The sequence below is a fragment of the Anabrus simplex genome, chromosome 3, assembly GCF_040414725.1.
Source record: "Anabrus simplex isolate iqAnaSimp1 chromosome 3, ASM4041472v1, whole genome shotgun sequence".
NCBI lineage: Eukaryota > Metazoa > Arthropoda > Insecta > Orthoptera > Tettigoniidae > Anabrus > Anabrus simplex.
In genome coordinates, this window is record NC_090267.1 from 121,033,010 (window position 1) to 121,047,723 (window position 14,714).

At 37.9% G+C, this 14,714-nt stretch overlaps 1 protein-coding gene across 1 annotated transcript in view; it reads left to right on the forward strand.

The window, feature by feature from the left end:
- The window catches only part of LOC136866682 (protein O-mannosyl-transferase TMTC1), a 1,311,158-nt gene that overhangs the window by 931,733 nt on the left and 364,711 nt on the right, over window positions 1-14,714 (forward strand). The window contains exons 10-11 of the mRNA XM_068226806.1: window positions 9,693-9,857; window positions 12,622-12,735. Coding sequence (XP_068082907.1) covers window positions 9,693-9,857; window positions 12,622-12,735 — 279 coding nt within the window. The remainder of the gene's footprint in view (window positions 1-9,692; window positions 9,858-12,621; window positions 12,736-14,714) is intronic.

Genomic DNA, 14,714 nt, shown 5'->3' on the forward strand with positions numbered 1-14,714 from the left:
GACAATGAACACGCGCTGTTTTATCGTGAGCAACATTTTGTGTTCCATTCAACTGGTCACTAAATGCATCTCCTCCGCTCACTCATTCACATGTCACAGTGAGGAACTCTCGTGATCCAGGAGATACGCACGCGCAGACACATAACATCAATTGATTGGTGCGTCGAAATCACGGTTACCAGCATTTCCCGTGATGGGCAGTTCTCCTGTTCATTAACAAGGCTCAATTCTGCGTTTTATTCTGGCTAGCTTTATTTTTCCTATTCCGTATATGAGTTGCACACAAGCGCTGATTTCACAAACTTCCTCGGTAGCCATGGTCGTTACGGTGACACTACGTGACGCTACCACACTGGGATTTACTGGTTCGAGTCCCATTGGTTAAATATTTTTTACCATCTAAATGCTGATCGACAGGGTACTAGATATGGTGGTATTCAATTCCAAATCATTAGAGTGCGTGCGAAAAGCCTGCGTTCAATTATTAACCTCTCTACGGCCTTCATATGGAGTGAAGGTATTTTAAGACGTTCATGGTGAATCGTCCGTTGAATGCAGAGGGTACAAAATATTTCATTTAATTATTATTATTTCTATTTTGGCCAGCTAAGGACCATGGAAAGTAACCCTGTGCATTCATCTTAATCTTTCTTTTCTTGACTTCCAATAGTTCTTGCTGTTGCCTCCTCTCTTGTGTCCAGATGTTATTATTACCTTTCCTCTTTTCCTTCTCCTGGAAACCCTTGAAATTTTGTATCAGTCTTCTGAAAGTTGTTCTGTCTTGTATTACATCGTCTGTTATTCCAATCTCTCTCATATCCTTTTTTTACTCTTGTAAAAATTAAACACTAGGTTTTGTCAATCTACTTTTATCCATCCTCCTTATGTGACCAAAAAACGTAATTCTCCTCTTTCTGACTGTGTCTAACAGCCTTCATTTTCTTCATCCTTGTATAAATCTTTATTCCTCCTATACCTAAACTCTCCTTCCTTCGTTTTCAATGGTCCCCAAATTACCCCCAATATTTCCCTTTCTTTTTTCTCTCTCTCTCTCTTTTATTTCAGCAATTTTCACAGAGAACATGCATTCTGTGTCATACAGACTCTCTGGTTTGATTACTGTATTGTAGTGTTTGATTTTAGTTTTCCTTGAGAGATTCTTCTTATTGCAGGTATCCTTACTGAGTTGGTATGCTAGTTCCAGTTTGCTTCCTTATCGAGTCCATTAGGCTAAATTATTTCACCTAGGTATTTAAATTTATTAACCTTGTTGATTTTACCGTAATCTTGTTTTTAGCGCTGTGGGTGAATCCCTAATATTTAATATGAATTCAGTCTTCTCAAAACATATCTGAAGTCCAACTTTTCCTTCTATTTCTTTCAGAAGTTTGACCTGCTTTACTGCAGTCTCTATACTTCCATAGAGGATTGCTATGTCATCAGCAAAGGCCAAACAGTTTACAACAAACCCTCTGTGCTTTGAACCTAATCTTATTTCATGATGTGGTCCCCATTCTTTAAGTCTTTCTTCCCATACTCTTATTACCTTTTCCAGGGTGATATTTAAAAGAATCGGGGTAAGCCCATCTCGCTGCCTGACACCGGTTTTAATTTCAAATTCATCTCTCCCATACATTTCTCTCTGGACTTTGTTTCAGTCAGAGTTTGGCTAATTATATTGAATGATTTTGTGTCAACTCCAAATTCCTCTAAAATGTTCAGAAGCGAAATTCTGTCTAGTGAATCGTACGCTTTTTGGAAGTCCACAAAAACTATTACATAGTTTTCGTTCTTTGTAACCCTGCCTAGTATTATAGTTTTCAGGTTTAGTATCTGTACTGCACATGATATTCCTTTTCCGAACCCACCTTGGTATTCTCCAATTTGTTTGTCTATTATTGGTTCAATTCTATTATGAAGAGCTTTTGACAGTATTTTATATGTTACGACTACTAGGGAGATTCCTCTGTAATTGTTCACATCTGTTTTGTCACCGTTCTTATATAATTGATGTATCAGTGCGTTCTTCCTATCATCAGGGGTTTTCGCCGTTCGCCAGATTTATTGTATTATGTTTGTCAGTTCCTCTCTTGGTTGACTGTCTGCTTCTTTCCACAATTCTTCAACAGTCAAATCTTCCCCTGCAGCCTTATTGCTTTCCAGACTTCGGATTATGTCACATATTTCTTTCTCATCTGGTTGCTCCGAGGGTTTAGCTTTTGTCTGTGGTTGACTGACTTCTAATCTTTCTTTAGGTTCTTCGCAGTTAAATGGTTTCTCAAAATAACGTGCCCAAAATTTAACATTTGCCCTCGTTGTTTAGTTCGATTTTCCATTTTCGTCTTTAAAACCGAGATTGGGTGGTTGATACTTTGTTTTTTCCTCTTTGAATGTTTTGTAAAAATTTCTTGTATTATGTTTAGTGAAATATTCTTCACTTCGCATGAGCCGACTTCTTTCTTCTCTTCACATAACTTATAGTTTTAGAAGTTTGTTTCCGCACTGTCTTGAAAGTCTGAAAATTCCCATCAGTTTTACAGGAGTGCCACCTTTTCCAGGCTGACAGTCTATCATTTATGGTCTCTTCACATTCTTCATTCCACCATTTATGTTTCTTTTCCGTCTTCAGAGGGCATAGTTCCTGTGCAGCTTAGGTTTTAATTCTCAGGCCCTCCGAGTTCTTCGTACTGTCCTTTTCTAACTTCTCTCTGAAATTTTGGTTTACTTCCGAGATGTTTTTTTACACTTCAACATAAAATTTAGCTCTCCTGTTTGTTCTCTTGTTTTGTCTATTTTGAGGGATGAATCTCATTTTAATGGTCGTAAGGTAATGATCTCTCTCAATGTTGTCTCCTATTTTACCCTGACATTTTGGATATCTTTTTGCTCTTAGCAGAGATAGTTACGTGGTCAACTTGGAATTCCCCGAGGTGTGGGTTTGGAGACCGCCTGGTATTATGTTTTGTACTCAGCTTTAAAAGTAGGTAGACATTAGTTGGAGATTAAAAGCCTTGCATAGCTCTACAAGCCTTATTCCATTTCCATTTGTTCTTTGTGTGCCAGGAACTCTCCTACAATCTATATATATAAAATAAGAGTTTTGTCTGTACATTGCTCAGAATTTGAAAAGAATGGTATTTCTGTATCGGTCATGTCCACAGTAACCAGAAAATGCACTTTTTACTTTTCCGTAATTTCTGTCTGTCTGTCTGTCTGTATGTATGTATGCGCACCACTAGAAAACGGCCAAAGATAATTTAATGAAAATCGGTATGCTAAGTCGGGGAATAAGTCGCTACAATCTAGGCTATAAATAATTTTATTCACTCTGATAGAAATGGTAGTTTAGAGGAAGGCCTAAAATTTAATTTTCAAATATTTATGTTTTTAGTAGGCCTATCTTCATAAAAATTGGTATGCAAAGTCGAAGAATACGTGGCTATAGTATAGCTTATGAATAATTGTATTCACGCAGAGTGAAATGGTAGTTTAGGGGGAGGCCTAAAATTTAATTTTTAAATACGTTATTAGTGGTACTATTTCATTGACAATTGGTATGCAAAGTCGGAGAATGAGCCACTACAATTTAAGCTATAAGTAATTTTATTTACGCTGAGTAAAATGGTAGTTTAGGGGAAGGCCTAAATGTAATTCTCAAATATTTATATTATTAGTTGTCGTATCGGTAAATACTACATAACCAAAGTTATAGAGAATTAAATTTCCGACCATTTATGTCTTATAAATTTTTACTGTACCGACTATGATAACAAAGATATTCATGAATTTGTACTTTGTTACTAAGTCCATATCAACGCCGAGCCATGAGAAAATGGGTTAACAGAATTTAATGAAAATCGGTGTATAGAGTCGGGGAATAAGAAACTACAGTCTAAGCTATAAACAATTTTATTCATCCTGGATTAAATTGTAGTTTAGAAGAAGGTGCCTAAAGTGTAACTTTTAAATACCAATGTTAGTGGTCCTATCAAAAAGTACCGGTACTATATAAAAATGTTATAGAGAATAAAATTTCCGATTATTTATCTTTTATTCAGTTTTAACGTACCTTCCGATTATGGTAAGAGTGGTATTTCAGAGTCGGAAGAAAACGAAATGTGAAGGCGTATAATATCGAAAGTGCATAACATTGATCAACAATAACATTACATTGACCGTTGTTTATTGTGATGTTCTTTGTCTCTTATGCTGCCTCTCTACTCTGAGTATAACAGCCTGACTCAATATTGGCGGGAAATAGCCGGGGAGTTAGAAAACTTTCTTCTTTAGCATGTCATTCCTCTGGTCCATACATTTTCTGATACAGCTGGTACGTAACACACTGGATCATCATAGTATTTCAGCTATTCGATCCCTACTATGACGCGCTGTTTCTTTGAGCAGTGTGCATACTTAAGGCAGAGCCTCACTTAGTGGTAGGAGTAGTAGTAGTAGTAGTAATAGTAGTATGGCCTGGTCTAGAATAACAATTTAGGCATTTTTCGAATTATAGCACCACAATATTCACTAAATAACTCAAAAATTCAACTCTGAAAAGAGCCGTTTCTTAAGAAAAGCTTATTTCTCTTCACTTTTATTAAATTCTACATTTAATTTATTTCAAACTAGCAGTGAGGAAGGGGTTTCTCTTCTGGCTTGGAGGAAAAATTTGCCTTCAAGTCAGATAGATTTTTCCGCCGCCAGTGTAGTGAATTGATATTTTCCGACTCATCGGGTACTCCTAGGAAACAGAATAGTAATTAGGCATAGTTTTTGCCCTGGGAGTCTCCACTATTCGACCCTCTCCCCGCCGAAGAAAGCCGAAGAGTGTTCACAGATCACGGCTGTCTGTAGTTTCGTCATTCCAGGTCTGGAACTTTGGACTGTTAGATACGCAGCGTAGTCCTGTTCGTTAAAAGTGAGAAAATGTGTGGTGTTTCATTTGACAAGTATTTCGTAATATGAAAGCATTGCTTTTAATCGCGCCATTCCTATAGACGTCATTGTATGTGCATTTCAGTTGGGAAAACCACTAAGACAGTCTTTCTGAGCATGTAAAAAGGCATTATAATGAAAAAATCATAACCTGATTGTGACTGATGGTATGAAATTGGGTCTACCATTACAGTGAAAATTCCCTCAGTCTTCATATGAGGAAAGATGTTTGGTGACCTCCCGTCGCGTCATTAGGGTAACGTTAAGAGCTATACAATTTAAGACAATCTTGCTCACAACGTGTACACTACCTAACCTAGAATTCTGTATACAATGTAGAATTCCGTAGCGAAGCACGGGTACATCAGCTAGTCTTCTTATAAATCCTTTCTCTCCCAACTTGTGTACTGAAGTCTCCAAGTAACACTCTGACGTGATCTGCAGGAATTATGTGGATTTCGTTTTGCAAGAGTTCCCATTAATCTTCCACTTTGTCAGGATTTTTACTGTTATCATCATTTATTGGGGCATGAGCATTAATTAATGTATAATTTTTATTTCCACATCTTATGGTCAAGAGAGACAGCGTTTCAGAGAGTGAATAGAAGTTTTGGACTGATTCCACTATGTTCATGTATACTATGACAGCAGTTCCTAGGTGGGGGACGTTCTTTATTATTCTTTTCCCCGGTTTTCCTTTCTGTATTCTATAATTTTCTAAGTCTAACATATTACTGTCTTTTAAAGTCAATAATTTCATGTTTGGTCCGTATTGAATAGAGATTACAAAACAATAGGTCAAATTGTACAAGATCCACATTTTAAATACAAGATATGTTGTTGATTAAAATTACAACATCATTTATTAAATGGTACCGGTATCAACATCCATGGACGTCATCATCAGCTAAATAGGGTCATTATACAAAGATACACATTAAAGCTGCCTGCTGTAATTTCTTGATGGATACAGTACTTTTGCATCCACCTCTTGGCACAGGCCAGAGTAAAGTGTAGCTTCCACCGAAGTCCCAGTCAACATCCATGGCTGTGACAACATGGAAGCTGCTGGGGTATGGGTAGTGCTGAGTAATGCCATTCAGAGCATGACTAGTGCATCTGAGTGTTATGAAAGGTCCTGCTCATAGGGTCAGTCGTGCTGCAATAGTACTTTCTGACCCAGTGAGGAAAGCAATGGCAAACTACCCCACTCCTCATCTTTCCTAGTACGCCTCATTTTGGTGCTGCCATTGGTTTTTGGGGTTTCCTTATAACTGCATAACCTTTGGTGGTGCTATTTGAGGATCCAACCTGCCTCTGGGCTGATGACCTAACTGACAGTCACACATTAAAGTTGAAACACATAAAATTGGCCCTCATAATTAAAACTATCTATAACAAGTTAAAATATAACGCATATTTATGCTAAATGTCCAGGTTTGAATATGTAATTGGTACAAGATTGACAACTTGTTAGTCACGAATAAAATTAAATAAATCTGAAGCTCAGAAGCCTCGTATAAGTAAGTTCGAAGTCTTTGACAGTCTTATTTTTAGATTTGGGTGCTTTGTACAGCATTGGCATCAACGTATGTAGAGAAATATGTATGCTAAGTGCGATGCAGTAATGTTAAATACGTTGAAAGAAGTGGATGATATTGCTCTGTGAGCGTAAAAAATATACTAAGTCAGTAGATAATACATATAAAAAAGGATGTTATGTCGTATTTTTCTGTAGCGAGTGGATCTTGTGACAACCAGCCAACCAAAAGGTGAGTCTCTTCATAAAGCTTTACTTTCTTGCCCCATTTCCACTATCCGAGTTAACTCGTTTTTATCTTTCATACTACAGGCCCATATTGGATCGAGAATATTTGAACTTCTTCAACATACAGCTCAGGTCACACGAAAACGCATTTAAAATGAGACGACAATATTTGGAAAATGATATTTTTAAACGGTAATAAAAATGAAATAATTTTCAAGGTTTATTTCTTAAATCAAATTAAAAGGTCAGGCAAAAATTTTGGTCTTGCTGTGTGAAATATGTTAGAAGTATATTTTAAGATATTTTCAAGCTATAACGTTTGTTGTTTAATGGTGAGCCTATCATCTGATGTGGTAAATGACATGTACATTGTCTTCACACTGGACCTGTCTTTACGAACTCTAGCCTAGTGATGGAGTTCTGTTGCAGCTGTATCGTTTACATTCTTAGGAACTCGTCTTACTTTGGTAGTCCTCTTTTAATTTTCTTATTGGATTTTGAGCTTTACTTTAAATATGTTTTTGTTTGGATGTTCTTCGGAACACCTGTTAGGAGACTTGTATGGAATATCGTCGTTGCCGGGACAAAACCTCCTATGTGAAATATTTTAGCTTAGAACTTTGGCCGGTAAGGTTCTGTCATCTAAGGTGCAATATTGTGTGACAATTGTCAAGGCATTCTGGCTCTTCATAATGTATGTGCTGCGGGTCAGTATATCTCCAAAAATATTAACGCATAGGAGGTTTCGTCCCGGCAACGACGATATGCTATTTATTCGTGGATGATATGATTTTCAGGAATTTGACATTTGACTTGAAGCGTTGATCTCTGTCCACATGTTGGACGAAAATCTTGCATCACTCACGATATAATTTTCCTGTTTAGCTATACGAATTGTTTATATTTTCGGTCCTGAACATCATGCCACACAGACCATAGTATAAAATATCCCCGGTCGGACTACGACATGTTTCTCTGGTCAACTTTTCGTCACACATTTTTCTTCAACTGCGTACGCACGTCATTTTTTGTTCACCGAAGTAGTGTTGCGTTATATTTACTTTTTATTCATAATTCATACATACTAAACTTCTTATATTCCTATCAGACGTTGATTTTCTATCCAATAGACTTCTAATGATACTCTCTGCAAATACTCTTCGATATTCAATCACCTTGTTTTCATGCCAGGTTGAAGAAGTGCCTACGAGGTATTCTCACGCGTGAAGAAACTGTAAATATGTATTTGAAAATTCCTGGTTGCCCAAGGGAAATAGGGGAATGTACATACTGAACTCAGAAAGGTATAGGTTGATGTCCAGTTTTCTCTAGAACTCAGGAAATCCAACCCATTCTGCTCACTCCATGCACTACGGGTTTCCCATCTAATTCTGCTTTGAAGCATGGGCTGTCCTCCCCATCCTGCTTGACGCTACACCGGCCATTTCCCGTCCTGTCCCATCCAGCATCTTGATCCAACCCGTCCTATATATCTTTACGGTGACGGGACGAACAGTATTACGAGCAGGCACCTATTGTTATAATTTTAGTGGTGAATCCATGTATAGTACAGGAAGTACATTTTAAGACTTCGTAGTGGAGTACGGAAGAATAGGAGCACAGGGAAGCGGAGACTGCGAGTGCAGTGCCCACAATGGCGAGCGCATGTGATCGTCTCAAAGAAGCGGCATGATTACGCCTGTAGAAACTAAACGATACTGAATCCACCGGTTCTACATATTCAGGACAAATGAATAAGTAAACAAAAATAAAGCTCGGATCTAAGATACCATCTTGAACACTATTCATTAGCCAATTGCAAAGTCTTATTCTTGCAACTAAATCTGTAGGCTGTATGTTATGGACTGAGTGAGATCGGTAAGATCGTAAATGCAATCATTTTGTTGTACTACTTGCTGTAGAAAACAAAATACCAGTTTCTTGAGCTACTCTCCGGAGTGGCTTACGTGGACTGACTTGCAGTGTTGTCTGTATATACTCTAACCTCTCTTGAGTGAGAGCTGTTGTTTTCCGTGGTTTTTCTTATTAATTGCGGAACCAGTACCACACCAGTTGTGAACGAGTTGTTGCACGTAACGTTTTGATGGTACTGTCGAACCAGGAAACTGTCTACGAAATTTCGAAGGTACCTTTTAACTGGCTTTCCTTCCCGTTCAAATAACACTCTTCTTCTTATTTTTCTCTTTTTCCTGCTGATTTTCTCACACCTGTAGGGCCACGGGTGCAAGCTACACCGCACATGTGAATTTGGTCCTGTTTTACGGCCGGGTGCCCTTCCTTTATGGAAGGATGTAATCACTATTGCGTGTTTCTGTGGTGGTTGGTAGCGTGTCTATGTTGTCTGGATATGAAGAAGAGAGGGTTGGGACGTACACAAATACACGGTCCCCGAGCCAGATGAATTAATCAGAAGCGATTAAAATCCCCAACTTGGCCGGGAATCGAATCCGGGACCCTCTGTACCGAAGGACAGTATGCTGACCATTCAGCCAACGAGTCCCTGTTCAAATAACACTCTACCAAAGATATCTTCTGTCTTATAGTGTACTTAACCATCGGGATAATAACCTTATTATACACCTTAAAGTCCAATAGTTAATAGCAAAGTGAACAAGAGAGCTAATAATCTGCTGCGTCGGCTGCCAACACTTCTTATCACGCCAAGCTTTACACGTGCAATATGGTGCTGACGTGGGGATTCCCGCGGCTTTTGGTCAGAAGTGCAAAGTCTTAAATTATGCTCCTGCACCGTGCTCATTCCCTATTATGTTTTAACTGAAGGGTTTTTGAAAGTTAATATTGTCACGGTGGCCATGAGTCTCCCCTATGCTGTCCAAATCTCCACGCAATTTTCCATAAACGAATAATCTAGTGTCAGCCTGCTTATAAATCCCGTAAATTCTGTTTTGTCTTTGCACATACATATACTGTTTCCTTTTCCTGATTACAATGTTGGGTTTGCTTACAGCCTAGGCTCCATGCTACTGGCTGCATACGGTGCCCAGCTGTTGTGGGGAGCTCTTCTTCGGCAGAGAGCCCTTCTGCTAGCTGCTGGCCTTACATTATTTCTCTTGTTCTGTAGCAGAACCTTGGCGCGGAACAGGGATTGGCTCTCCCGAGAAGCCTTGGTCAGGTAAGAAAATTAACCTTAATAGTGATTTCTATCACATGATGAGTACTAGAAAGCTTCAAGGAATCTTACATCGTACATGAACAATAAGGTAGTCCTTAAGTGATGTGTTGAACGAATTCAAAGGCCAACGATCGGACGACTACGCATTGTGCTTCATGTAAATACCGTCAGCAAAAATATATTGGTATTTTAAGGTCTACACTTTCTTTAGAAGTCTCTCAAAGAACTTTTAAATAACAGACCAGAGAGGATATTAAAAATACATTTTGAAAGCAGATTAGTGGACGTGATGAAGTCAGTGGCTTAAATTCTGGCTTCCCACCCGGAAAAAAATTGAGATTCGGAAAGCGGTCGATCCTGGGTTTACATCTGCTCTGTCTCTATTCCTGTATAGTGGGCGAGTTAATTAATTTTTCAACCTTTGTGGGATTTGCTCTGTTTATTATTATTATTATTATTATTATTATTATTATTATTATTATTATTATTGAAATATAGAGCAGGTTTTCTTACTCTCTCATTTTATAATCGTCAGTTTTGAGGAGGTAATCTTTTCAACTCAAGCAATTGTCTCCAATGTACAACGCATTGTAGCTTATCCAACTGAATATTTATGAAACAGATGTTGTACTTTTATAAATTACATTTTCGGAGACAAAGGGTTAGAGCAACTCTCAAGCCGAATTCTCTCTCCCAGCCTGAAGTATTGTGCTGAGAAGCAGTTAACCAGTGACTGTAAAATAGTCTGTCAATTGACCAATGAGCAGAGTATAGTGAAAACCACTAGCTTCGACAATGTTATAATTGAGGAGAAATTGTCTGATTTCTCCACATAACTCACCTTATTAAATTCCATTGGTTTGTGTGTTTATCGACAAGTCGTGCGTCACGCAGCATGTCGTCTATATCAGAGTGAGTGCCGTATCGCTGTCTCAGCCTGCACATAAGATATCCTTCAATATCTCCAAAAGTACTCGTCGGATTTGCATCACTAAACCTGTCGCTCACTTTTTAGTTGTGCTATTGGTATAGTCCTATTTAAGAAAACGAAGTTACTACCGCTTTCTCGGTAATTACATACGGGATGGAGACGAACTGGACAGTGTTTTATGTACCCCTTAATATAATTTAAGAATTTGAAAAAAGAATGTTTCTATCGTTAACGGATCCGAAGATATTTGAGGTGAACAACTTAGCTGAATAATCCTGTGTATATCAAAACAATACTTTTTTTCTTTCATATAAGTACCGTTCATCACTGATTTTCATCCATCCTGAATGTGCTTCAAAAATAAAACTCATCAGTATATTTAAAATAACGAAGTTGACTTTCATATCACCTCTGCTGCTTTACCAATATCACACTACAGTATATCCCCTTGAAACCAAGCAACATTTATCTGAATAATGATCTATCACTGCAATTGAGCGTGTTATTCAGGTAGCCTATTATATTTGCCTCTTCGTATGGATCATTACATCAATAGTAGGGCGTCAACTTTCAGATTCCATGATCGCGGCTTAAATCCCTGCAGGGGCAGTCGGAATTTTGCAAAACGAGGAAAGGTCTAGTCATCAAACCATGTCTTAAGCTGTTGGCATGTGAAAGGTGTCAGGTGACATATTTAGTATTTACTCGCCAAAATTAGTTAAATATTTAGTCATAGATCGCCCAACAGACATAAGATTTGCTCTTCTATCTGATAGAAAAATAGCGAAAAGTTGGACCTATCATGCAGGCAAAATAAATGGCGTCAAATTGAAATACCTGTACATGATATCTGAGACCATACGATTATACGGGGTGACCCAAAATTCCAAGAACCTTTGACAAGGCAATACTTCACGGAATATTCGAGGTAGAGAAGTAATACTTGACACACATGATTGGCATGGCATGGGATTTTATTGACAGCAAAATAAGGTACACATAATGATCAACAGATGGTGCTGGACAGCAACACTTCAGGTACAAATAGCCACACATGCTTGACATGACATTGGGTTTTAATGACACCAACATCCAAGGTACGAAGTATATTCAGGGTGGCGATCCACCCCATATTGCTACTCGTGTGAAAGATCTCTTGCGCACTTCGCTTGGTGAGGATTGCGTACTGGACGGCTACTTCCGTCATGCTGGTTTTCCCGGTCCTTCGACCTCAGTCCGTGTGATTATTGGTTGTGGGGTTACCTGAAGTCGCAAGTCTTCATTAGGAATGCTAAAATACAACGTCCGACGACAATTTATCGCCATACCTACGAATATCTTGTACAGTGCTGTTCACTACATTGTCCCTCGGCTACAGGTATTGTTGAAGAATGACAGTCGTCATGCTGAGCATGTGTTACCAGGAACATTATCTTTGCTACCGGTAATACTTTATTGTATGCTAATAATTGCTTTATGAAGTGCAATTTAGTGTACTTTATTCTGGTGTCAGAACCCCATGTCATGCCAAATGCCTCGTCAAATGTTAAAGCACTTTTTGGTCGGCCTGTAAAATACCGTATGCGATGTGAAAAAGTGTGCTATGGATATTAAGATTCAATATTACCAATATTTATATATTTTCTCTTTCTGTATGAACTTTTTTCCATTGCCAATCATAAATCAAGACCCGTTATATTTAGATCTATCTGGATCCTAATGCTCAAAATCTTCCTTCGAAGTACTGTTTACTTCTGTATTTTTTGCTGTTACTTGACAAGAAACACACTCAGAGTGATGAAGGCTGTTATTACTTGCTCTTACTTGTTCCAGAGCCGGACTCAAAGCTCTCCCTCACAACGCTAAGATGCACTATAACTTCGCTAACTTCTTAAGAGATGAGGGAAACCTGGAGCTGGCCACGCAACATTACAAGGAAGCTTTAACGTGAGTACGATACCTGTTTTCAAACTTCCTCTAGCTCTCCCTAGATTAATAACCTCTTTTCGGTGACGTAGCGAATACTCAGTATTATATATTGGCGCGTGTGTGTGTGTTTCGTCTCTAAGGCTTTTGCAAATGTGAAAGTTAACTTTAACGAAAGACCAGCCCTTGTGTAATTTATAAGAAGTAGACTATTTATAAGACTCGGAAAACTTCTTCATGCTTTCGAAGCCCAAGAACGGGTTACCTACTTATCGTATTATTAAGATGGTCTTTTGTAGAATGAGAGCTGCAATGCACAATTTGGATGCAAACGTTGCGAAGGAAAGATAATATTTCATGTGACCGCCTTAGATCCTCTAATAAAAGCTTCAAAATACAATCAGACAGACAGATAAATACCATGCATTTGAATTTTTTCATATATATTTATTAGTTCTCATTACAACAAAAGCAATCCAGAAACAATGAATACTGTATAAAATTTCCGAATATATGGTAGAATTGCCTGGGACGAGATTTTGTTTGGTTCGTCGAATGGGATTCTTCCAGTACGAAGTGATTAATATGCACACAAGTATTGCCACTATATTTTAACTACGTAAGGTAACAAAGAGACTTCTTATAAACATCAAGTACATCAGGATCTGAACGACGAGAGTACTTCAATATTCCTTGAACTGTTAAATTTAGCAAAGTTCTATCGAAATAGTTCACTATTATTGATGATAATAGTAATAACAACGAAAATTTAAATTGGCTACGGACAGAAAGGCGTATATTATACAATAATTTAATGCCACACTTCACATTTTAATTAGTTTTCAGTTTACACAGGCTTATTAATGTATATATTTTGCTTATGTTCAAATATTTTCCCAATCAAATGACATATTAAGTTCTATTTCATGGCCAGTCTCTTCAACATTCATCTATGTGTTAAAATTATTAACAGATTACCTTTGACAATGATATATTCACGTGATAAACTGTCACATAAGCCTTAAAGATCTAGGTAGAAGATGCATCGACGAGTTTGAATATTGTTCCTTCTCGTTTGAGGACCGCTGTTACGGTATTGGGAAGTGCACTCATGTAAATAGTGAGACATTCACTCGATACCGAGAACGTGCACTACGTAACTCATATATGTACTGTATTATAAAATTATGTCTTCGGAGGTGGCTGTCTATGTTCGCGCGAACTAATCTTGAGAACCACATTGTTGCTGTTTTCACCCTCATATAACCCGCCTGGCATCAGGTCTGACACCGTGGTCAGTCAGTTCAAGTCCCGTCGGTGGAAAAAGTTTTCATTTATCTCAGTAATACTAAGTTTTATTAACAGTGCCCAGTGATACCATTGATATCAGCATGCCGTTCAATTTTTTTTTTTTTACACACTCTGGAGTAAGCACTTATTCGATCTGTAATATTCAGTTCTGCAAGATATATTTCCTCAGATTTACCGTTTGTTGGCGTGAGTAACTGTAATTATTTCCAATTCCTTTTTAAGAGGGAGTCAAAAGTGTAATATTGTACTCTATGTACAGAATACCTGCCTAAATCGGATTTCTTACACAGTGAGGTCTGTCTGAAAGACTGATGTTTGCCATCCGTATCGTTGCCTGTACTTGCACTTGACTGTGACAAAGTCTGTGAAAGTAGAGGATATTGTATATCATATTAAATGCAATCCATATATTCGTAAGGATTTGAAGAGCGAAAACGAGGAGTAACACTTCTAGAAAAGAACAATTATGATATATAACTGTATTCTTCATATAGGACTACTATCCCTGCCTTATGCTGTATTCATTACGTAGATGCGAAACAATTCCATTGTCAATGAGAACTTACTACGCAACGTACTACACGAAACTGGTATATGTATTCGATTACCACAGTCTGTTGGAGCTGATGGCCTCTATATCGAGTTCATTTAAACATTTTTATTTAATTTTTTTACAGTTTGCTTTAGGT